Genomic DNA, 26,908 nt, shown 5'->3' on the forward strand with positions numbered 1-26,908 from the left:
AATGAATGGGGGTAGATGGAAGCCGGTACGCCAACATTCTGATATCCTCCAGAATTCTTTAATGGTCTGGAATAAATTGAATGCTACATGTTGATGGATTACTTTGTTCTTCTACGCCCTTTTTGAGGAATGTATTGTTGGACTTAAACCAACATCTGAAGAGGTGAGATCGCTCCTTTTTTTTTTTCCTGTGTTTGCTGGCGGGATTGTTTTTGTTTTTGGAAAGCGCACAGGCGGTGCGTGGTTTGGTACTGCTTCCGCAGTGTTTGGACTAAAGACTCTGCCCTAAGGGCTATTCTCTCACTCTCTCTCTCTCTCTCTCTCTCTCTCTCTCACTTTGCACCATTACACAATAAATATTCACAGTGAAAATATTTTGTAAGCGCGTTTCATGAACCAAGTTATAGGATTTGTTGACAACTCGCATCGAGTTCGTTACACTTCTACCCAGCCTGAAGCACTGACAGTCATGTGGTTGTGACGTCATCGTAAACAAATCCGTTCTACTCATCCAGACGACTTCGCAACGGCGCCGTTGCCAGATTTTTTCACTCTGGAACCCGTTCTCAAAAGATTTCGTTTTGGGGCACCCAAAATGCCGGTGCCGTGTGGACGCCAGGCCGAAACGATAAACAATTTTATCAGATTCACCTGAATCCGTTGCTGTGTGGACAGGGCCTAAGAGGCTGCTATCCAAGAAATAACCCCCTGCTCCAAAATTGATACCTTCAAGCTTAACTAAAGTTTGAAGCTGACCACACAGACAAAGAAAAAGCCTTCTGGAGGATAGCTGTATGGTCAGATGAGACAAAGATTGAGTTGTTTGGCCACAATGACCACCATGTACAGAGGGACACTGTACCAGCTGGTGGTGGTGGTAGGATCATCATGCTCTGGGGCTGTTTTGCTGCCAGTGGAACTGATTCATTGCACAAAGTGGATGGAATAATGAAGGAGGACTACTTCAGAATTCTTCAGCAGAAACCATCAAAAACTTGAACACGACTTGGGACTTACAACAGGACAATGAACCCAAACACGCATCAGAGCTGGTTGTGAAGGATAAAGCAGGCTAACATTAAGCTTAAAACAAGTCCTGACTTCAACCCTATTGAAAATATATGAACCGTGCTTATAAGTCAAGTCCATGCCAAGAAAAATTTTTTTTTATTGAACTCTACCAATTCTACCATGAAGAGTCATGAAATATCCAACCAGAATTCTGCCAGAAGCTTGTTCATGGTAAACAAAAATGTTTGGTCAAGGTGAATCTTGCGAAGAGACATTTTACCCAAATATTAGGTGTGCTGTATGTATATTTTTGACCCTGATGTATAATTTTGACCCTGTGTTGATTTCAGAAAACCCAAAGGAAATTTAAACTTATGCACCAAATTCTAGTGGGGTTTTTTTAATTAAAGATGTATGCTGTACAATCATTCTGTCACAGAAAAAGAACAGTTCAAAGAAATGACTGAAAGCCCAAATATTGCCATGACATTCATATCCAAGATTACATTCATGTCACTGTATGTAAACTTCTGACCACAACTGTACATAACTTTTAGGGATTTGGAAAGTCTGTACTTTGCTTTTCAGTGCAAGAATATATTGTTGTAGTGTATTTTTCCCAGTTAATAATCCTACTTCTGTCCATCCATTATCTATACCACTTATCCATCAGGGTTGCGGGAGAAGCTGGAGCCAATCCCAGCTGACTTCAGGCATAAGGTGGGGTACAGCCTGGGCAGGTCACCAATCTATCGCAGGGACACAGAGACAATCAACCATTCACACTCAAGGGCAATTTAGAGTAGCCAGTTAACCTAATCCACATGTCTTTGGACTGTAGAGGCTTTGCACCATCACATGACCCCATAGCAATGGTAACTACGCCACCATGACAGGGGGCATGTTTGTAGTGCTTCATTCAGCCGATTTAGTTATTATTGATCAGTATGGGAAGGTTTTGCTGTGTTTTTGGATGTGCAAATCATTTTGAAATGAAACAAAGACATCAGATTTGTTAATTTATCAAAAGTAATTAATGGGGGGGGGGGGAATAGAGAGATTTCTAAATGTAGAAGGGAAAAATGGGAGAAAAAAATTCCATGGGACTCAGTGTCGAACGGAGAGGTCAAAAACCTGACAGTATGCTCACTTCATTTCCACGAAGGTAAGAATTCCAAAAAAAAAATTTAATTTTATAACTGCAGCAAGGTGCACATTGTTATACACTGAAGTGAACATGAGCAACACAGCGGCTTGGCACAGCCTAACTTTCACTGAGACTTAAAGTGCATTTACATTTGGGGATCCTTCAGAGGGTGTTGTGCGTGCACTTGGGACCCAGTGATTATGGGAAACACCTGATGCTGATTTGAGTACAATCAGCACACACGTATAAGGACACAGAGGCTTTGGTAAGTATTATCATTATCACTGTCACATTTGTTTGGAGCCTGTTTATGACTCTGCTTTCGGTTTTGTTTTTGTAAATATCACTCCTGCTAATAAACACTCTTCCTGCAGTTAGCTCCATCTACCGCCACATACCTGACAGAATACTTCACAAAGTCTCTGCCAAAACAGCGTGCTGATTCCACTCAGATCAGCATCAAGTGTTTCCCATAATGACTGGGTCCCAAGCGCACGCACAACATGCTCCGAAGGATCCCCAAATGTAAATGCACTTTAAGTCTCGGTGAAGGTTAGAGTCTGCCGAGCCACTATGCTTCCCATGTTCACTTCACTGTATAACAATGTGCACCTTGCTGCAGTTGTGAAATAAATTTTTTTTAGAATTCTTACCTTTGTGGAAATGAAGTGAGCATACATTTTTGACCTCTTTGTTGGACACCGAGTCCCACGGAATGTTTTCCCCCCCATTTTTCCATTCTACATTTAGAAATCTCTTTAGTTTTTCCCTCTGATGATGAATTACTTTTGGTAAATTAAAATATCTGATGTCTTTGTTTCGTTCAAAATGATTTGCACATCCAAAAACGCAGCAAAACCTTCCCATACTGATCAGTAACGACTAACTCATCTGAATGAAGCACTACAAGTGTGTCCCCTGTCATGGCAGCGTAGTTACCATTGCTATGGGGTCACATGACGGTGCAAAGCCTCTATGGACCCTTTTCACGTGACGTCACGACAAACGCGGCCGCCATTTTGGACATGTACTACCAGTAGTTTACCACAGCCAACATTGAGGAATGGCAGCAAAGAAAGTTTTTACTTTCAGCAAGACTTCCATCATGCCACTATATTGTTGTGCACCTGGATGTAGTAACCATCAACAAACAAGGCAAGGTTTATCATTTTATCGGATCCCAACGGAGAAGATGGATAGCGGCCATTAACAGGAAAGATTGGCAGCCCTCGGCATACCAATGCTTGTGTAGTGACCACTTTGTTGGAAGTAAGAAGAATAAAATTAGCCAGAAAAGGCATTACATTGCTGTTAACATTCTGTGGCGGCGAGTGTGTAACCAAATAGGTTAAAATAACCCATTGTAACCTCTTTGTTCTTCTGTAGTAGCTATTGTTGACTAGCTAATGTCAACAACATAGTAGCTAGTATGTTACTGTAGCAATGTTTACGTTCAGTCATTTGGATGACTGTTAAAACCTTTCAGTCTCAAGTTTTTCCTTTACTGTATTTACTAGTTTACTGTAATTATGATCCGGCAGCTATTTACACCGGATCCAGTGTAAATAGCTGCCGGAGCCAACGTCCGAGGTTCCGGAGCGCGCTCCGGCTTGCTCCCCCTCAAATTAAGCAGTGCGCTCCGGCTTGCTCCCGGAGTGCTCCGGCCGAGGTTCCGGAGCGCGCTCCGGCTTGCTCCCCCCCAAATTAAGCAGCGCGCTCCGGCTTGCTCCCCCTCAAATTAAGCAGCGCGCTCCGGCTTCCAGAGCGCGCTGCTTAATTTGAAGGGGAGCAAGCCGGAGCGCGCTGCTTAATTTGAGGGGGAGCAAGCCGGAGCGTACGTCAGTGAACAATCCTGGTGGAAGCAGGTAAACGTCGTTCTCTAAGCCTGCTAACCTCAATTTTTGCAAATACCTCTCCCTCTGCTCGCCCTGTAAATGCCCTACGTCGCTGGATAGTGAAGGTGTTTTCTGCATCTCGCTCCTTTTTCTTTTATGTTTTTCGTTTGTCGCCTTCCTCGCATTCAAACTGATTCGAGCCGAAGTCCACTACATGTCCAAAATGGTGGTCGCGTTTACGAAGGTCACGTGACTGAAAAGGGTCTATAGGAGGATACAGAGCACCCAGAGGAAAGCCACGCAGGCACGGGGAGAACATGCAAACTCCACATAGAAAGGCCCCAGTAGGCCACAAGGTTCAAACCTAGAACCTTGTTGCTGTGAGGCAACAATGTTTATCACTGTGCTACCCACTGATAATGCTACTTATTTTTTTTTTAATTCAAAAAAAGTTACATCATGTAGCATTAACAAGTACTCCAAATGAAAATCATTTTTGGAAATGAATACGAGTCAGATGTCTTACTGTACTCTGTTAGGTTTAGGTAGGAACATGTCCTTCTGAACTAACCTAAAGGTACTCTAGCAGGCACGGCCCTCCGATCGATCCAGAAGGACACCCAGGACAACATGACCATAAGCGTGGCAGGGAAATACGTCTGCAGCAGAAAGAAAAAGATGTGGCGCCGAAGGGTGAAGTGGATGTACAGCCTATTGTACCAGCCTATAAAAAAAAACCCCAAAGTTTAGTACCATAGTGGGTGCCAGTTTTTATAGTAGTGTTGTAACTGTAACACAGTATGATGGATTACCTGTGCTGCTGTAGAAAGCCAGCTTTGTAGTTGTGTGAAACTTCTGGATGAGAAACTGGGACAGTGAGATCCTGTCATCGGTGTTCAAAGACTCATTCCCTTTCTTCCAGTACAACATGAGGTCATCATCAGTGTATGCATCTACAGTGGTGATACAACATATTTTACAATATATACCAGCCATTCTATAGAAGATTCCTTGATCACTACTTTTCTTCGCTTTCTTTGGTTTTGCTTGTACAGTGAGTTGCCAGTTTATTAGGTATACCTATCTAGTAGCATGAGGCACTAACAGGAAGTTAAGAGGCCATGGCCTGGACAAGTTCAAAGACATTTTGGAACTTTCAGCACCACTGAATTAATAACCTAAATGGCCATATGTAAATTTTTGATCCTGTATGAATAATTTTGACCTTGTATTGATTTCAGAAGCAATGACAACTTGTTGAGTTGTGCCTGTAACCTTTCATTAATGGTACATACCAGGCTGGATGATATGCCGCCATGAAGAAATGTACTTGATCAACAATGACATTTCGATACTCTGTCATTTCTATGTTCTTCAGTGTATATCATAGTAATTCAAGTGTTGCAGTAAAATATTCCCCACACCATCGCTGCTACCACTGGCCTTCACTCCTCACTTCACACATGAATGACTCCATGGACTCATGTTGCACAAAATTTTGAGCTCTTCATCAGCATGATTAAACTGTAAGCTGGATTTATCTGACCAGGCAACTGTTTTCCAGTTTCCTTTCTTGGTTATTGCTAGCAACAGCGGCACCCGATATGGTTTTCAGCATATTCAAGACAAATAATTGATAAATCTTAGAGTGGCATGTTGAATTTGGATGTGGTTTCCTCACTTGTGACCTGTCTATGAGATGCTCGAATCAACAATTCTGCTTTGACAGGTGGCAAGTTATTTTCCAGCTTCCTTATTACAGGATTACATTGATCAATAAATGATCAAGATTTTTTAATCACCTTACTGTTGTGTTATTACAGTGCATCATTACCAATAATAATTCAGAAACTCTTTCTTTCTACCAGAACTTACCAGCTGGCAAAGATATTCTACCAGCTTGACCAGCTTGACAGTGTCATGTCAAAGCATGAACTGGTGTTCAACTACACTTCCCAGAACTCAGTGCAGTCAACAAATGTGGCCTCCAAACACCCAGCCATCACAAACTCTCCCTTTCCCATTCCCGTTCACCTTCATTCTGATTGCACACACCTGGACTCTATGACACAATCGCAGATTCTCCGCTATTTTTTCTTGCTTCACCATGACGCAATACAAGGTATTACGTCATGCATCACGTGGTGGGCTTTCCACATTCGCGCAAGGCATTGTGGGATAGAAATTTGAAATTGGAGAGAAAAATGGAGGATGCGAACGAAACGTGAAAGACCGATTACAGTAACGGAAAGCGAGAAGACGTTATTTTGTGAAGGAAGGGAAACGCAGGACCAAACTAAACAATATCGGCGGTCAGTGTATAAGGAGACTCATTCCATCAGTTCATAGCAAAGTATATGCCCAGTGTAATCCTACCTGTCGTTACCAAGCCTTGATATATTGTCACGTTGCTATTCTGGTTTAGACTATTGTTCTGGTTTCCTGATTATTGCCTTGCCGAGTTCATGTTTTCTCATCGCCTGACCTCTGCCTGTTTATTGACTACGCGTTTCTACCTGCTGAGTTGGAATTGTTTGCAAGCTGGATTTTTCAGCCTAGTGCCTAGTGACACATTCAAAGTCACTAAGGTCATTGTTTCACATCATTCTAGTGCTCAATTAGGTAATGTATCACTATGGTATGTTCACCAGCCAATACTGATTACTGTACTACACTGCTTTCAAAGAAACCTACATGTTTTCTATATAATACTTCACAACAATAATTCAATAAATATATATATTTTTTCCAAATCTACATACAGCTCTCTATCTCAAGTGAGCAGGTCTGTGTGTCCAGGGGAAAACGACTGAGGTCCATATTGCACATGGCAGTGACTGTTACTCTGCAAAACACAATGACATAATAATTTAATCCTATTATCTTGACAGTTTCATCCGATTCAAATGGCACAGTCTTGCAAACATATTCTTGATGTTATATTCATAGGTAATATTCACTATGCCTGTAATGTAATGTACATTGTGGGCAATTCTTAACAGGAGACTGGCATACCCACAACAGTGGGCAGCCCAGGGAGCAGTTGGGGGTTAGATGCCTTGCTCAAGGGCACTTCAGCCATTCCTGATGGTCCAGGGAATTGAACCAGCAACCTTTTGGTCCTAAAGCTGCTTTGCTTCTCTAACCTTTGGGCCATGGCTTTCCCATGTAATCTTATGATTAGTCAACAATTTACAATGTTTTCAGGGAATACACTGTTGAATATCAAACACACTAAGTATTTCTCTGTGTTTGCTGATAAATATAGAATTTAAAAAAATTTGTTCACATTTTCAGCTTATGAATGGTGTATTACATGTTAAAGGCAGACTGCCTTTCAGATTTTTCAAGTGTAATTCATGAAAAGAATTTTCCCTGACACCCAATTATTTTTGTTTAGTGGATCGAAAGCTACTGAATTTGAATCACAGACTTTAAATTTTATTAGTTTTTTTTTTAAATAGAACAATTAATTAATTTAGGGCCACGTGGCCCTAAATTCTCAGCTATTTTTTCTTGCTTCACCATGACGCAATACAAGATACTACGTCATGCATCACGTGGTGGGCTTTCCCCATTCACGCATGGCATTGTGGGATACAAATTTGAAATCAGAGAGAAAAATGGAGGATGAAAATGAAACGTGAAAGACCGACTACAATAACGGAAAGCAAGAAGAAAAGACGTTATTTTGTGAAGGAAAGGAAACGCAGGACAGAACTAATCAATATCGGTGGTCAGCGAGCACCTCGGTGTGATCAGCTGTTCGTTTAGCAACAGAATGATGGAACTGTCAGTGCACAGTCAAAGGTAAACCTGTAGATGGCAGTAATGCAACACTGGATGCCAGCTGCTGTAAAACAAAAAAGATGAAGGAAAAGAAGAAGACGAAGGTAAGCACGCGCATGCACACATGGACTTCCTCTGTCTGCTTGACTGTGTGAAGCGAGCGATTTCATGCACATTATTTGCTAGGGAATCCCCTCAAATTAAATAACTTCCCAGCCACAGAATGGCCTGTTTTTTTTTTTTTTTGAGATATTACAGAAATAGGCGGCATGGTGGTGTAGTGGTTAGCGCTGTCGCCTCACAGCAAGAAGGTCCGGGTTCGAGCCCCGTGGCCGGCGAGGGCCTTTCTGTGCGGAGTTTGCATGTTCTCCCCGTGTCCGCGTGGGTTTCCTCCAGGTGCTCCGGTTTCCCCCACAGTCCAAAGACATGCAGGTTAGGTTAACTGGTGACTCTAAATTGACCGTAGGTGTGAATGTGAGTGTGAATGGTTGTCTGTGTCTATGTGTCGGCCCTGTGATGACCTGGCGACTTGTCCAGGGTGTACCCCGCCTTTCGCCCGTAGTCAGCTGGGATAGGCTCCAGCTTGCCTGCGACCCTGTAGAACAGGATAAAGCAGCTAGAGATAATGAGATGAGATATTACAGAAATAAACATATATTACAATGACCAAATTTCAGAGGGAATTAAATTTCACCGATTTTATGAAATCGAAAGGCCGTCTAGTTTTAACTATATGCCAATTAGATTGTTCCTATTCATAGTAATGAGGTTTATTAGTTTAATAATCCATGTGAGAGGCATATGGAAGACATAAAGGGTTCGTTTTTCCCTTGATTACCACTTTATGCAGGCCATGTGTCCCCTTTGCTGCAGGCTTTAAGAAACTAACTGAAATCCCTAAATGTGACATATGTGTAGTGTAGCCCTTAGGTTACACTAAACTGAGTGTGAGCATGAGGAGAAGAGAGGAGAGGAGAGGAGAGGAGAGGAGAGGAGGAGACAGGAGAGGAAGAGAGAGAAGAGGAGAGGTGATCGTTCAGTGATGCTGTCCCTTGCAGCATGATCCGAGGTCCATGAGTTCAATATTGAGTGGAATGTTCTAAATTTAACTAAAATTGGTGTATTGTGGACAGCAGTAGCCTGGAGGAAGGAACATTTGGACATAGTTGTTTGCTCTCCAGCTGATCCCTTCCTCCAGCTGCTCTGCCCTGAGCAAGGCACAAAACTTCCAAACTGCTACAACTAGTCTCTTTGCTGGCTAAAATACATATACACAAACTATGTAAAAAAAATATAATAATAATAATAATACCATGAATCCATTTGTCTTAGATATGTTTTGGTTGAAGCAACTGTACCGTAAACTGTAGAGTACGTTTCCGTCAGGATAAACCCGCAGCATCACGTTGTCCGTAGTAGTGTCATGGATGAAAGATCTTTTTGAGTGAACAAAGAACATGTCAGGCACCCAAATCTTCTTCACCAGCCTACTGTCGAAGGTCATGCTCTGGTTGTTGGTGCTTGGAAAGGCCAGGCGCTCATCCTTCCAATAATGTCTCAGATAAAGAGTCATCGTAAAGTCCTGGAACATAAAAATATATTTATACACAATTTAAAAACAATAATATCCTTTTTAATGCTAAGACATTCAACAATATATTCAACACATATCTTTCATTTTCTATTTAAAAATAAACACCAACCCCACCCCCTTGAGAAAAAAATAAAAATAATTTAGTCCCAGAACACGCATGCTAAACTAGAGGTTATACCTTTTACATTACGGTAAATGGTTCGACTAGGTGCCCCAGTCATCAAGAAGGATTTTAAAATGCTTATTCTGTTTTCAATTCCTCTTCTCTTCCATACTACACCATAATTACATCTGTTCAACATTTCCTGTTGACTAGTCTCATGAAAATAGAGGCCATTCTACTGTATAAATCCATATGATGCAGATTTGTATGAGTGAGCATATACTGAGAAATCACTGCAGTTTTATTAATGTCAAACATTTGTATACTGTCTGCTTTTGTTGGAACATTTCATAATAGTTACACAATAAAATCAGTTAAAAGTAAACATAGCACGTTATAAGCATTCGTTTTAAGTACCCCTGAACTCAAAAACATGATTTTTTACAGTTCCTCTTGGATGGATGATTCCATTTTCATAGATAGGGTTTCAGGTCAACTTTACTAACAAAACACATGAGTCTCATTTTCTAGGTAAAATGAATACTGTCCAGACTTTGGAGATTAGAGGATTAGAGGAATGTTAGAGAATGATGTAGTACAACACCACGCCTACCCCTTGGAAAAAAAAAAAAAAAACTATTTAGCCACAAAACATGCAAGCTAAGTTAGCTAATTTTGACAGGTATAGTTGAGAACATCTTGATTTAAATCAAGACTCAAGAATTGAGACTCAAGATGTTAACCAGCACTGATATATACACCTCTATCCAGTGTTGTAGTCAAGTCACTAAACCTCGAGTCCAAGTCCAGTCTTGAGTCCCCAGTGTTCAAGTCCAAGTCCATCCATCTATCCATTACCTGTAGCCGCTTTATCCTGTCCTACAGTGTCACAGGCAAGCTGGAGCCTATCCCAGCTGACTATGGGCAAGAGGCGGGGTACACCCTGGACAAGTCGCCAGATCATCACAAGGCTGACACATAGACACAGACAACCATTCACACTCACATTCACACCTACGGTCAATTTAGAGTCACCAGTTAGCCTAACCTGCATGCCTTTGGACTGTGGGGGAAACCGGAGCACCCGGAGGAAACCCACGCGGACAACATGCAAACTCCACACAGAAAGGCCCTTGTCGGCCGCTGGGCTCAAACCCAGGACCTTCTTGCTATGAGGTGACAGTGCTAACCACTACACCACCGTGCCACCCCAAGTCCAAGTCATTAAAAAAAATTTCAAGTCCGAGTCAAGTCCACTACTGATCCGAGTCGAGTCTGAGAACAAGACTCCAACCGCACCATTTGACGGTGGCTGTTTTAGCACCATTAACATTAGTTTGTTCCTGAACATGACGTATGAACAGGTGAATGTGCTTCTCTTTGTCAGGGAGTGTGAAGTATTCTGTCAGAGATGGCTGGGAGATAGATGTCAGTGTAGAAGGTGTGTTTATTAACACAAGTGAAGACAGGTAAACAATCCAGAATGGCAGGCAAAATCATAAAACAGTGAAACAGGCAATAGGTTGAGCGAGGCACAAACAGGCTATCGTAGACTCGGCAGAATCAAAGACGAGAAACAGGAAATCAGGGATCAGGAAACAAGGCTCGGTAATGTGTCAGCAACACAACTCAATACTTTGCAAAGTATGTGCGTTTTCACAGTTTTTATGCAGGCGCACTAATTGTGCCTTAATCCTGTGCAGGTGTGAGTCGTTTACAGCGCGTGAGAGTCTGCTTGGTGTGCGCGCTGTCCGGAGCGCACCCGAGAGTCTATCTGATGCACGCGCCAAGATGCGTAGGTGTGACACAAAAATGAATGTAGATATAAATATCTTATGCCAAATTATTATGGCATGTTACAAAAAATAAAGAAAAAATCAGAGTCCTCGTCTCCAATTTACAAATCCGAATGCAGTTAATGCCGGAGTCCGAGTCATCAGTGCTCAAGTCCAAGTCATGTCAAGAGTCCTTAAAATTAGGGCACAAGTCAGACTCGAGTCTGAGTCCTGGACTCGAGTACTACAAGCCTGCCTCTATCTGAGTAGTTTATGAACATATTCATGTATATTCATAGATCCTGTTATTTAAACAAGTGTTAAAGTGTGGAGGTGCTCCTGTGTCAGTTTAGTTGGGTTTTTTTGTACATTTGAATCAATAAAACAAGTCATTTATAGATAGATAGATAGATAGATAGATAGATAGATAGATAGATAGATAGATAGATAGATAGATAGATAGATAGATAGATAGATAGATAGATACTTTACTCATCCTGAAGGAAATTAAGGAAACTATTTTAATCTATTTTATGGTTTGCTTGAGAGTATTTTAAGCTGCACCTCAGAAGTTATGTTTTATTGCCCATGCTTTATATCCATGCCTGCAGGTAAATGAAGCAAAAAGCAAAACTAATCACACCCCGATTCCCCCAGCTATCACCAAACGAGCATAAAAGTTTATCATGCATTTGTCATATCATTTATATGCATTCATTATAACTAATATAATTTATAGATACAGTTGCAACCAGAAGTTTACATACAGTTTAGAAAAAGACACTTGTAAAATGTCAGAATAATCAGAGAGAGAATTTTTAAGAGAATTTTTAATTACTTTCATCAAAGTCAGAAATGTACATACACCAAGTTGATTGTGACTGTAAACAGCTTGGAGCATTCCACCTGATGATGTTTTGGCATTAGAAGCTTCTGATAGGCTAATTGACATCATTTGAGTTAACTGGAGGCACACCTGTAGATGTATTTTAAGGCACACTGTCAAACACGGGCGGCACGGTCGTGTAGTGGTTAGCGCTGTCGCCTCACATGAAGAAGGTCCGGGTTCGAGCCCCGTGGCCGGCGAGGGCCTTTCTGTGCAGAGTTTGCATGTTCTCCCCGTGTCCACGTGGGTTTCCTCCGGGTGCTCCGGTTTCCCCCACAGTCCAAAGACATGCAGGTTAGGTTAACTGGTGACTCTAAATTGACCGTAGGTGTGAATGTGAGTGTGAATGGTTGTCTGTGTCTATGTGGATGACCTGGTGACTTGTCCAGGGTGTACCCTGCCTTTCGCCTGTAGTCAGCTGGGATAGGCTCCAACTTGCCTGTGACCCTGTGGGACAGGATAAAGTGGCTAGAGATAATGAGATGAGATTAGATGAGATGAGACTTTCAAACACAAGGGCCTCTTTGCATGACATCATGGGAAAATCAAAAGAAAATCAACCAAGACATCAGGAAAAGAATTGTGGATCTTCACAAGTCTGGTTCATCCTTGGGTACAATTTCCAATTTGCCTGAAGGGCCGACGTTCATCTGTTCAAACCATAATATGCAAGTATAAACACCATGGGAGCACACAGCCATCATACAGCTCAGGAAGGAGATGAATGTGCTTTGGTGTGAAATGTGCAAATGAACCCTAGAACAACAGCGAAAGACCTTGTAAAGATGCTGGCTGAAACCAGGAAGAGTGTATCATTATGCACAGTAAAACGAGTTCTGTACCAACATGAGCTGAAAGGCCACTCAGCGAGGAGAAAGCCACTGCTCCAAAACCACCATAAAAAGCCAGATTACAGTTTGCAGCTGCACATGGGGACAAAGATCTTAATTTTTGGGGACATGTCCTGTGGTCTGATGAAACAAAAATTGAACTGTTTGGTCATAATGATCATCGTTATGTTTGGAGGAGAAAGGGGGAAGCTTGCAAGCCTCAGAACACCATCCCAACTGTGAAGTATGGTGGTGGCAGCATCATGTTGTGGGGCTGCTTTGCTGCAGGAGGGACTGCTGCACGTCACAAAATAGACGGCATCATGAGGAAAGAAAATTATGTGGACATATTGAAGCAACATCTCAAGACATCAGCCAAAAAGTTAAAGCTTGGGTGTGGATGGGTCTTCCAAATGGACAATGACCCCAAGCATACCTCTAAATTAGTTGCAAAGTGGCTGAAGGATAACAAAGTGAAGGTATTTGAGTGGCCATCAGAAAGCCCTGAGTATGTGTAAAATTTCATGAGTTTTTAACCATCATAAGCCCCTCAAAACAGTGGGGGAAAATTTCAAAATCCCACATTCCATCCAACATGGCTGACTTCCTGTTGGGTGGAATCAAATACAACCAAGTGAGCTTTGTCTTGTATCACAAGAGTATCGATCACACCAAATCTCATGCCAATCCGAGCAACTTCACCTCAACTATAGCTTGTTCTCGGGGGCGCTATAGAGCTCTGGGACCACGCCCAGTCCTTTGCTCAGTGTAACTTTGTGATTTTACGCATGTTTGATCAGTGTGCCAAAATTTGAGAGTTTTTGAACATTGAAAGTGACTCAAAAATGAGTTTCCGTGGAGAAAAAAAAAAATAATACTGACCTCAATCCTGTAGAAAATTTGTGGGTGGCACCGAAAAGGCGTGTGCGAGCAAGGCGGCCCACAAATTTGACTCAACTGCACCAGTTCTGTCAGGAGGAATGGGCCAAAATTCCAGCAAGATATTGTGAGAAACTTGTGGAAGGCAACCCAAAATGCTCAATCCAAGTTCAACATTTCAAAGCCAAATACTAACCAAGTGTATGTAACCTTCTGACTCTGACAAAAGTAGTTAAAAATTCTCTCTTTGATTATCTAAGTACTCACCATATCAACCTCAGAGATAGTGTCAAGGCTCTCAACCTGAACATCTACTCCTACGGGTATAGGAGGTCCTGTATGTAAATACACAATTATAGCAAATAAGCACAGCAAGGATATTCCTTTTAATCTATTTTCATATATTTGTATTCACTCCAGAATTACAAATGTTAGACACGTCACGAAATGTGTTCTGCGTAAATAAGAGTGTTTATCAATCCATGAGAATTTGATGATATGATGCTCATGGTGCACAGGAATTTACCCTATTTTGGTTTTTGACTCAAAATAGTTTCCCATAATCAAAAAAATACATTTAGGTCACAGTGGATTAATGTTCCTACATCTGGCTTGTGACCAGGTTTCTGTTTGGCCTTCATGAGGTCATTTTAAAGCGGTCATGATGACGTGGTACAGCAGTAGCTAAACCTGGCAACGGAGAACATTCAAAGTAGAAGATGACAGTTTCATGACTGTCCTCATCACATTAAGGACATGGAGCTTACATTTTTCGAACATTAGTAATGTCACTGCCATTTATTGTAGTTTCAGCTTTCATTGCAAAATACTGAGAGTGTCTATACTGTAGATACAAAGGTTTTCTAATTCTGTTCACCATGAAATCACAATAAGTCCCTGTAAACTGACCATCAACCACAAACAAATCCTGCAGTCATGTTCAGCATGAGTATATTCAAATATTACCACAGGATACTGCTCTTGTATCAGTGTATTCAGTCTGTCAGAGTCTGTGACATAGTACAATGGCTCTTTTTGAGGATTAAGCAGGTTAGCATGATAATTTAGTTTCTCTTACAAGAGTCATAGCAATGAGTTCTCCAGATATATCTTGTTGAAATGTCACGAGTAATTTGCTTGTATGTTTGCAGAAATTTTACATGACTGCCTAGTAGTTTCATTCTAAATACAGTGGATATAAAAAGTGTACACGTCCCATTAAAAAAATTGAGACCATGATAAATAATTTCAAAACTTTTCCCACCTTTAATGTGACCTATAACTTGTACAATTCAATTGAAAAACAAACAACTCGGGGGGGGGGGGGGGGGGGGGGGCGTAGGCGTACAATAAGCTGGGTGCATAAGTATGCACACCCTTAAACTAATACTTTGTTGAAGTACGTTTTGATTTAATTACAGCATTCAGTCTTTTTGGGTTCACACCTGCCATCAATTAAAATGACTCTGATTAACTCCAAATTTTAACTCCAAGTTCAGACATTTACTCAGTTGCATCCTCCAGTAAAAGCCAGGGTTCACAGAGAGCTTACAAAGCATCAAAGGGATCTCATTGTTGAAAGGTATCAGTCAGGAGAAGGGGACAAAAACATTTCCACGGCATTAGATATACCATGGAGCACAGTGAAGACAGTCATCAAGAAGTGGAGAAAATACAGGACAACAGTGACATTACCGAGAACTGGACGTCCCTCCAAAATTGATGAAAAGACAAGATGAAAACTGGTCAGGGAGGCTGCCAAGAGGCCTACAGCAACACTGAAGGAGCTGCAGGAATGTCTGGCAAGTACTGGTTGTGTACTACATGTGATGACAATCTCCCGTATTCTCCATATGTCTGGACTATGAGGTAGGGTCAAAGAAAAACATTCAGGCCTGGCTAAATTTTGCAAAAAAAAAAAAAATATCAGCTCTCCCAAAAGCATATGGGAAAATGTGTTATGATCTGATGAAACCAAGGTTGAACTTTTTGGCCACAATTCCAAAAGGTATGTTTGGCACAAAAACAACCCTGCGCATCACCAAAAGAACACCATACCCACGGTGAAGCATGGTGGTGGCAGCATCATGTTTTGGGGTTGTTTTTCTTCAGCTGGAACAGGAGCTTTAGTCGAGGTGGAGGGAATTATGAACAGTTCTAAATACCAGTCAATTTTGGCCCAAAACCTTCAGGTGTCTGCTAGAAAGATGAAGATAAAGAGAAATTTCATCTTTCAGCATGACAATGACCCTAAAAAAATTTTGGAATGGCCCAACCAGAGCCCAGACCTAAATCCAGTTGAAAATCTGTGGGGTGACCTGAAGAGGGCTGTGCACAAGAGATACCCTCGCAATCTGACAGATTTGGAGCGCTTTTGCAAGGAAGAGTGGGCAAATATTATCAAGTCTAGATGTGGCAGGCTGATAGACTCCGATCCAAAAAGACTGAATGCTGTAATTAAATCAGAAAGTGTGTCGACAAAATATTAGTTTAAGGGTGTGTACACTTATGCAACCAGATTATTGTATGTTTTTTATTTTTTATGTTTTTCCCCCTAACAGATTTATTTGTTCTTCAATTGAATTGTACAGGTTATAGGTCACATTAAAGGTGGAAAAGTTTTGAAATTATTTATCGGGGTCTCATTTTTTTGACATCAGAAAAAAATATCATTTTAACGGGGTGTGTACACTTTTTATATCCGCTGTATGTACCTGGAATTTGAACTCGAGTCCCTTTAGAGGTCATAGCTTATTGACAGTAGATCAGGGCATATTTGTATTTCCTACTTACGCTAATCATGATGCAAGTGACTGGGGATAAGAATATTGGAGCCTTACCTCCAAATGCTGGCCTCATTGTAAAATCATGGTCCTCTATCCTTAATAATTGTTCTGATTTTGTCACAGGAGATTTTGTTAGATCTGGACTTCTTCGGAAGATGGGACTGTTTCAGTACAATTAAAAATAATTTAACAATTATTCATTTAGCAAAATGAAATCATCAATTTACAATTTTACCAAGAAATGAAAGAATCTACAGTACATTTAATCAATATGTATATCATTAACCTAAAAATCTTGTTTAGTGTTGTTCTGAAATGGGCTCATCACAGTTTAACAGTTAATACATTAAACATAAAACTTAAATGTTTAGGGATTTTGGTGTGGATGTAATAGCAATCAATGTGTCAGATGTGAAACTCTCCCCTAGATATTCATGTCTAGATACATTTAATGACTCACTATGGAAACATTGATAAAACTGTAAAGTTCTAATACTGATCATGTTTGATTTATACAAAAACATCCATAATTCAGGCAGCTCTGCTTCCAGCTAGATTTATTCACTGGAAGTTCAACTTTAAATAAAGTGAAACAAAATATTCAGACCTGCCAGACTTGTGAGTTCCTCCATCTACCACTTCTAGTTCTCTGCGGGACCTAAACAAAAAGGAATCGGGTCACATTATTTCAATAACATTTGGATAACACTATAAAATATGACTGGGCATGCTGTTATACAGGCAGCACAGTGGTATAGTGGAGCAAGAAGGTTCTGGGTTCAAGCCTTTCTGTGTGGAGTTTGCATGTTCTCCCCGTGTCCGCGTGGGTTTCCTCCGGGTGCTCCGGTTTCCCCCACAGTCCAAAGACATGCAGGTTAGGCTAATTGGTGGCACTAAATTGACCATAGGTGTGAATGTGAGTGTGAATGGTTGTCTGTGTCTATGTGTCAGGCCTGCGATAACCTGGTGACTTGTCCAGGGTGTACCCCGCCTTTCACCTGTAGTCAGCTGGGATAGGCTCCAGCTTGCCTGCGACCCTGAACAGATTAAGCAGCTACAGATAATGGATGGATGGATGGATGGATGCTGTTATACAGGAAAAGTTTCTTTTCCAATAACAGTACATTCTGAACAGTTAATCTGTTATTCCAAAGCAATTTGCAATATTTTCATTAATTCATTAAATAATCACACATCATACTTTTTATTCATTTTTAATTACATATAATTTTGTCAAGGAAACAAGTTCCTGTTATCACTTGAAGGGGAAATATTCTGCCCCTTTTCCACAAGTTGACACAGTTCCCTGAGGTCTTAATGAAATTTATTTTTTTCGCAGTGCGGTTTCCATCAAATCCTGCGCTCTGATTGGCTGGCAAGCAAGTCCGTATCCTACGGTACGGACCCCAGTTACGGACTTCTGGCGACTCGCTCGTTCACAACAACAAACATAGTACAAGTTTTGTCAACATTTATCTTTTTTATAAGATTTATTCATAAGATTTTTATCAAAAATCTTATAAATTTTTGCCAGCATTTCTCAGCATAATAGCATTAATTTTACAGCATGGATAGCGATAACGACAGTCTTCACAGCGAAAGTGAGTTTTACTACCCTGAGGAAGAAGAAATAAAAGAAAACATTTCAGGAGAAAGCTAAAAACCTGTAACTGTTGCTAACGCCGAGCAAAAACATGGCTGAATCCTGAATGACTCAATTTTGTATAAATAGGGGACTACATAGGCGGCAAAACGTAGTTTTTTTTTCCTGCCATGGAAGTGCACTTGTATACCGAGGAGGAAGCAATTTGCATTACAGCCATGAATGAGGATTCAAAATGGCGGCTCGGCTCGGTTCAGTCTTCCCTTTCGGGCGCGCTCGTTTTCTGTTACAATTTGGTAAAGAAAAAAATATATATTATTTACCAGCTTAAGGTCGGTCCGTATGGTGAAATACCGTGACCTTGGCCTTGAATACTGACCTCAGCCCAGAGGGTCTCGCTCAGTACTTTCAAGACCTCGGTCACGGTATTTCATGATACGGACCTCCCAGCTGGTAAATAACATATATGTCTGCGACATGCTTTGGTCAAAATACCACAAGGATAAAACACCACGGTTCCCTTCTCACCCTGTCTAAAAAGCCCTGATCAAAACCGCCAATCTGATTGCCTGTTCTTTTAAATGATAATGAGCCACTACTTACCCCACCCCCTCTTCCACTGGCCAATCAGGTAACACTTTCCTCATGAATATTCATTCACAAAGGGGGCGGTATAATCCTAATGCACTCCTTTTGTGACAGAGAAAGGGGAGCCAAATCTGAACAGCTTGTTAAAGCACATGTTTTCTGAAACAGGCAGCCCAAAAGAAATTAACTGGTTTGTTTTATTTCAGAGGTTATGGGTTGGTAGGCTTCAAATACCCAAATGTATATGCACAAGCATTGAAAAAGTGAGTTTTTCATATGTCCTCTTTCAGTTATAAACAGTCATTCTTTCAACAGCTTCTCTTTTATTCTGTCTCATGAATAAATAAGTAGCTTGTCATGTTACAGAGCAACAGCAAAGGCCTTCGTCATGAAAACCTTCCCTTGTCAGAAAACTGAAAGGATCAACTCTACCTCTGATTATTACAAAGTGCTGACACTGGAGACTCCTTCCAAAAATGCTCAATAAAGGTCCTCACAGAAAACTTGACCATATCAATAATTACATGTTTTTTTTAAAATATCTGTTTATACAAAGCATCCACTTTACAAGTCTCAGTGTTTAAGTCTAGGCTGAAAACATATCTGTTTAGTTAAGCTTTTTGTTAATGGTGTAGATCTGGAGGGTCCTCAGACAGAGTGGTTTGGTAAACTGGGATGTATGGATGCTGTCAGTCCCCACTCGCTTGCTCACTCGAGTTTGTTGACGGTGTAGTGGCTGCTGCTTTATGTCCCGGGGCTCCCTCATGCCTGTGTTACCTTCTGGCTCTCCCCTTTTAGTTACGCTGTCATAGTTAGTTGCCGGAGTCCCTGCTTGTACTCAGTGCAATATGTATACTGTTCCTACTTATTCAGGTGACATTGGGCATACCTAACAACCTGTATTTTCTCTCTCTTCTCTCCCCTCCCCCCCTCCAAATCTGTCCCTCTGAGTTACATGTCGGTCCTGGGATCGAGATGCTGACCTCTTCTGCTCCTCAGACCTGCCTGATCCATCCTGGTGCCCTGTGTCTGGTTGGAGTCTAATCGCATCGCTCCTGTGGAGGACGGACCCATGTGGACAGTTGGGGATCGTGCCTGGAGGACGATCTGGACTCTTGCAGTGGTGCTTTTGTGGCTGGGGACTGCAGTTGACTTGCTGACTTTAGGACTGCAGTTGACTTGCTGACTTTAGGACTGCAGTTGACTTGCTGACTTTGGGACTGCGGTTGTCATGAACAGTTTTGCGCTCGGGTTTCCGTCGGTGGGGGGTTTATAGCATCAACGGAGCTGACTTTATGTTAGGACTGTTAATGTTCTAGTCATGTTGTCTGTTGTTGCCTAAATGAGGATGGGTTCCCTTTTGAGTCTGGTTCCTTTCGAGGTTTCTTCCTCATGTCATCTGAGGGAGTTTTTCCTTGCCACTGTTGCCACAGGCTTGCTCATTGGGGATAGATTCGGGATAAAATTAGCTCATATTTTAAGTCGTTCAAATTCTGTAAAGCTGCTTTGCGACAATGTTTATTGTTAAAACCGCTATACAAATAAACTTGACAAGTCCTCATGTACTTTTTTAATTATATAAATGCTCATGTATGATCACTTTAATATAAAGTTGTGGATTGCCTTGTAGCCTGATCTACTTATCAGAGCTGCTGTTATTAACCATTTTTTAACTGAGTGCGAGGTCTTTTTTTATGGTTTTTTTTCTTTTTCTTTTTATTTCCAAAAACATTCAAAATACAAACAAATAGAGCACCATGTATATACAGATCCAAAAAACATCAAAGAAGTAAAACACACACATAGCAATAAAGTAAAAAGTATGAACAAGAAAGGGGCTACTTAACTATCTTTACATATGTTAATCGAGTAAATCAAAGTCATCCAAAAAGGATATAAAATAACCAACATCCTTATTTTCAACTAACTTTAAAGATTTGGCAAAAAGCTTGAGGTCATTCTTCCAGTGTGTAACATAAGGTTTAGTTTTAAAAAAACGACATTTGTGAATAAAGTGTTTACCTAAAAGTAGTAAATTATTAATACCATATTCAATTTTGTTATTATTTAAAAACACTCCAAATTTAATTTCTTTAATGGATAAAGGGGCAAACTGAATCCCCCTAGACTGTAGCCAAGCCTGAAAATCAATCCAAAATCTTTGTATTAAATCACATAGAAAGAAAAGATGTTCCAAATCCTCCTCCTCTGTTTCACAAAACACACATTTACCAGTTTCAAATTTAAATTTCTTCTTAAAAAATTCTTTGGTTGGGTAAATTCTATTCAAAATTTTGAACTGTATTTCTTTCGCTTTGAAGGGAATTAGAAAGGAGAGATATTTAGTTCTAATCTTTTTAATTTCTACTGTTTCAAAATCTTTTAATATGTAATCTCTTTTGACAGAATTAGGAAAGCAAATATTTTGTAAGGAACGTCTTAAAAATTTGTTATCGCACTTTTTATTACAAAATTCAACACCTTCAATCCAAAGTTGTCTCAGTCTAGGAGAAATATCAGAGTACACCATATCCTGTTCCACCATAGTTCGGATTGGTACAGGAATAGCCTTTACGATTTGGTTGTATTTTCTTTTTGTACATTGAATCTGAAATTTCTGACAGAAATGACCATGTTGTAAAATCTGTCCATCATGAGTGCGAGGTCTTTACAGTAAAATATCAGACCGAGGTCCGTACAAAAGACAGAGGTCTAATATTTTCCTGTAAAGACAGAGCAAGTGAGGTTAATAACAAATTTATTATACAGCTTTATATTTCTAAGATTAAAATAGACGGTCGTTACAATGAGGTGTGACGCTACTTTCAGTCATGTCATATTTGTAATGTAGTCGAGTCACACATGCAGAATAAATAGCTGGCGGTTTCAAAACTGAATTTCTGTTAGCGGTTAGCGGTTTCTGAATACTCTTTGTTGCTCATTTCTTGAATAACTTGGTGACTCTTGTTTGTCTTTTGGCCGTTTTTGATTCCGTTTTGATTTCTGATGAATTTTTTTTGTCGTTTTGTTTTTACTTTTGTTTGTTTTTTGCAACACTGAGAGCCGGCGCCTTGGAAAGAAAGTCTATAATCGCCCACAGGCATTACAGGAAAATACTGCCTGCCAAGGAACCAATTAGAGCACATGATTTTACTGGAAGTAGCTCGTGCCATATGATAAAGAAAATTAATCAATACCTACTGACCAATCATAATCAAGAATTCAACAGCACTATGGTATAAGCACAAATAAACCACAGCAAAATGAACTGCAGTGCCTTCTTAACAATTTGTTAAGGTAACTAGTGCTGCTGCACAGGGATTTTCCAGTACTGGGAAGATTTTTTAAATCAATTTTAGCTTTTTGTTCTTTTTAAGTCTTGATGACACGGAAGTTTTTGCACTGTTATGTGAACATCACGTGAATTTTCTGTTTATGCACAGTAAGCGTTGCATGCGTAATATTAAATCGGTCACAATAAATGAATTTGAAAGCCTAAAATGGATTACCGAAGGAACAAAAGCAAAATGTGTACTGTCTCACAGACTATCAGGCAGTGGAATGCCAAGGTGTAAATTGATATTTGATATAATCTGCCATGACGAAGACAGGGTGTTGCTGTTCGGGAGAATGGGGGAGCGTTGTGGTAATGTGTCCTTTTCCATTCTGTCCCACTCAGCAGCTGGTTACAAATGCTCTTGGCTCTGAGGTCTGGCCAATCCACTTCTGCCTACATCAGTCAACAAAACTGCAGGTCTACCCACTTCAAGGTGTGCAATGTTTTATACACAATTCTATTAAACACAATACTATTATGAAATCTACCACATCTAACACCTTATATTTAACAGTTATTCCACGAAATCGAGTCGTACATGAGCTGATAGCCAACGAGGTGCATCGCACTGAGTCGGCTATAAGCCATGTACGATGAGATTGAGTGGAATAACTGTTTTATTCTATCCACATTCACTGGATTTTGAGAAACAGAACATTTTTATTTTCATTTTTTGCAAATTCGATAAATAAAAACTTTATACAAAACGTCCGACAAAATCATTTCCGCTTAGAATTTAAACAAACCAGCGAAATGACTAATACTTTTATTCCATATTTTGTTGCTTTTTTTTGAGGTTTTCCTTCTTCTTTAGTTGGCGGTTGGCAAGCCAACTTAACGGTGCATTACTGCCACCGACTGGGCTGGAGTGTGGAACAGGAGCTATACGGGGGGACGGGACGGACTATATTCTTTTATCTATTTCTCTTTCTTTTAAATACTTGATAGCAATTTTTGGGGTTTTCTTTTCGAGTACAGTTTTTATTCCATCCTCAGTTGGTTCGGCAACACTCGCCACCATTTTGTTTTTCTCTCCTCACGGTATATGAGCTGATAGCTATCAGGGTGCAGGCACTTACAGATGCAGGCGCAGGGGAGAGCGGGAGAAGCAAACTGCAGATGAAGCCAAAACAGTAGACTAGAATCATAGTCAAAGAGACGGGCGGAGGTCGTCAATCGGCAAACAGAATGTCGGAGGCGAGACAAAGAGACTAGGTTGGGGAAACGTAAACAAAGGTCGAATAGCGAACTGGCAGGCAGAAAGTAAATGGCTTGGTATGACAGGAGATAACCACTGAACAATACTTCGCGCTGAATGTGAGTGAGAGTGGAGTTTAAGTAGCGGAGCTGATTAAGGTGGAAATGAGTGACAGGTGTACTTAATAGGCTGGAGACAGAGGGCGCTGTGGTTCGTGGGAAGTGTAGTTCATGGTGGACATGTTTGGAGGCTGTTTCGAGCTTACGCTCTCAATGCTGTTACTGACAATAGCCTCATAATAGAGTAGCCAATCAGAGCATGCGATTGCTCATATCCAGTGAATGTGGATAGAATAAACCAAATATATACTGCATATAACAAATTTCCATGGTACAATGGCAAGAAAGGTGAAGTAACTGATGAAATACTGCAGACCAGGTTAAATATAGTTGCCATCATGTATAGCCATGATAAAGAGTAAGCTAATGTGTTACTAATTAATGGAAATTTGTGTAGAACAAAAATGTTGTTCCTCGTTATTGCACATTGTGTATTGCAATTTACAACCCTTTCAGAATTTAGTTGTCTTGGGCATACACCAGGACTTTAGTATTCCATTATATTGTATATGCATTGAAAAGTCTTAAAAAATGAAAATCTTTTGAATATAGTTGAAGTTATCTAATATTGCTTATTAGGAGATTAAGATAAAGCAAATATAAGATTGTTAAGACTGTTTCTAGACATTTTTCACTCCTTTCAAGCTTGAAAATGTATTCTTCTACAATACTCGAATCATAAACTCACAACAAGAAGTTCATGCAGGGTTTGTTCAGTGTATCCAATGTCCAGATGAGTATCCTATCCAGTTGTTTTAGTGCCCTAAGACAAGTGTCTTAATACATTACATTGTAGGCCCTATGTATCACGTTTCAGGATGCTTTCCACAGAGACAAATTCCCACTTCAAGTCATTAACTTGGACGTTTGGAGCAATTAAAGGTAGACTGCCTTTAAAATTTTTCAGTTTTAGGTCATAAAAAGAATTTTCCCTGACACCCAATTGTTTTTGTTTAGTAGACCGAAAGCTACTGAATTCGAATCACAGACTTCTAATTTTATTTTATATTTTTTTAAATAGAACAATTAATGAATTCAGGGCCATGTGACCCTAAATTCTCTGCTATTTTTTCCTGCTTCACCATGACCTAATTCAAGATACGACATCATGCATCACGTGGTGGGCTTTCCCTGTTCGCAAAGGCATTGTGGGATACAAATTTGAAACAGGAGAGAAAAATGGAGGACGTGAGTGTACGAATGAAACGTGAAAGATTGACTACAGTAACTGAATGTGAAAAGAAACGATGGTATGTTGCGAAGGAAAGGAAATGCAGGACCAAACTAATAAATATTGGCAGTCAGCGAGCACCTCTGTGTGATCAGCTGTTCGTTTAGCGACAGAATGATGTAACTGTCAGTGCACGGTCAAAGGTAAACCTGTAGATGGCAGTAATGCAACACTGTGGATGCCAGCTGGTGTAAAACCAAAAAGAAGAAGATAAACCTGCGCATGCGCATACAGACTTGGGGCCTCTGCATGCTCTTGCGACAAGGCTTTCGCAGATAGCTTTTCGCAGACAGTTGTAATTTATCGTTGAGCGGGGAGTAATAGGCGTGCGCGATGTTATTCACCGGCACAACGCAAGGGGGCGCGAAGTCGCGAAATCGCTAGGAGTAGTTGGTGGGTGTGGTTAGTGGAGTGTTTATCCTCCGGTTACTTATAATGACTAGAACTGGAGTTGTATAGATGTACATACTTCCTCACTTCCTCGATCAACCGCTCTTCGTGCTGCTCCATCTTCGCTCGTGTTTTTAAAAATGGCGGTAGTGAAACCAAACCAAGCCGGGAAAGTAGGGAAGCGGAAGTGCGTGTACAGCGGATGTAGAGTGGACCAATCAGAGCCCTCTTGTCTGCGACGCTGTCTGCGAGGCTTCTGCGGTGGTCACAATTTTTGGGAGGTGCGCACAGAGCGTCTGCGAAGGGGGGGGCTACGCAGACGCCATCTGCGACGCTATCTGCGAGGACTGCGTTGTCAGCATAAATTGGCCTTTACTCTGTCTGCTTGACTGCGTGAAGCGAATGATTTCATGCACATTATTTGCTAGGGAATCCCCTCAAATTAAATAACTTCCCAGCCACAGAATGGCCTGTTTTTGTTTTGTTTTTTTTCTGAGGTATTACAGAAATAAGCATGTATCACAGCGACCAAATTTCAGAGGGAACTAAATTTCACCAATTTTATTAAACAAAAGGCCATATAGCTTTAAATATTAACATAATACGAAATATTAACTTGTGACAGTTCATGAACATTCATTCATCTACAGTAACCACTTGTACAGAGTTGCAGTGGTTCTGGAGCCTATCTAAAGAAGACTGGGCCAGTCCATCACAGAGCACCTGGGCCAATTTTAGTATCGCCCGTCCATCTGTCTGCATGTTTTTAGGTGGCAGAAAGAAAACAGAGAACCCATAAGAAATCCACGCAAAACATGGGGAGAATATGCACTGAAAGACAGTAACTTGAGCTCAGGATCAACTCAGAGACCATGGAGCTGAGATGAACACTACCCACTCTGATGTTCTATCAAATGTATTTCTCTCAAACTTGCTTTGTAAAAACAAACCAAAAATTGTATTATCAAAGTTGCTTTCCATATTTCCCCCTTGAATTCTTTCAGTTTAATATAACATTTATGCAAACTCATTCTAGCCAATTGTGAGAAAATATTTTTTTGTAATCCTTATTTAATATCCTTTATAAAAGGGAGAAGGCTAAAGTATGAGGCTAAACCTGAATGACGTGTCAGATATCAGGACTTACCAGTTTCAAAACTGTAAAAAATCTCACTTTGATGCTTAAAATGTAGATTATAGGAATAATTGTACATTTTAAACCATTGACCCTAACCCAGTCACTACAAACAAAGAAGAGACTTTTTTGTATACACACAGAATTTTACTGAGCAAATGGCCTCTTTACCTGCTTTGCTTGTAGGCCTCGGATTTATATCCCCTCTGGTGGACTGACTTCCCAGCAGCACCCATTAAACAAATATAGATCAGCATAATTACAGCATCTATCTGCATAGTGCACATAGTCCGCCAATCCAGTCAGATTCTACATACAGGTCCTGAATACAGAGCCAAGGACATTCTCTTTTAGCACAGGAACCAAGGAAGAACACACAGCTCAGCTCTCACAGTAAACACTACTCTGTTCTTAATCTCTCCACTGGGAAAAGCAATTTTCACTAACCCATAAATCCCTAAGTGTCAGATGGCACAGATTTGATCCCTCCAGTAGCGGATGTGTTGCACTCACTTCGCACCGCCCCGAACCAATTCTCCTAATGATCCAGTGTTCTGCATTTAACTGTGACGTCAGTCACGAGGATGGAAGAGATCCTGCACAGATGTACAGATGTTCTGAACAGGAGATATCCCCCCACCCACTCCTTTTTTTTAAGTTTACTCAGCTCGT

At 40.6% G+C, this 26,908-nt stretch overlaps 1 protein-coding gene across 1 annotated transcript in view; it reads right to left on the reverse strand.

Annotated features, from left to right (window-relative positions):
• Positions 1-26,514, reverse strand: part of LOC132893962 (gamma-aminobutyric acid receptor subunit rho-1) — a 28,893-nt gene extending 2,379 nt beyond the window's left edge. Inside the window, exons 1-8 of the mRNA XM_060933143.1 lie at positions 26,408-26,514; positions 17,243-17,293; positions 16,690-16,796; positions 14,117-14,184; positions 9,141-9,364; positions 6,756-6,838; positions 4,806-4,946; positions 4,565-4,717 (exon numbers count right to left, since the gene is read on the reverse strand). Of these exons, the coding sequence (XP_060789126.1) occupies positions 4,565-4,717; positions 4,806-4,946; positions 6,756-6,838; positions 9,141-9,364; positions 14,117-14,184; positions 16,690-16,796; positions 17,243-17,293; positions 26,408-26,514 (934 nt within the window). The remainder of the gene's footprint in view (positions 1-4,564; positions 4,718-4,805; positions 4,947-6,755; positions 6,839-9,140; positions 9,365-14,116; positions 14,185-16,689; positions 16,797-17,242; positions 17,294-26,407) is intronic.
• Between the last annotated feature and the right edge of the window lie 394 nt (positions 26,515-26,908).

This window comes from Neoarius graeffei, chromosome 11 (assembly GCF_027579695.1).
Source record: "Neoarius graeffei isolate fNeoGra1 chromosome 11, fNeoGra1.pri, whole genome shotgun sequence".
In the NCBI taxonomy this organism is placed as follows: domain Eukaryota; kingdom Metazoa; phylum Chordata; class Actinopteri; order Siluriformes; family Ariidae; genus Neoarius; species Neoarius graeffei.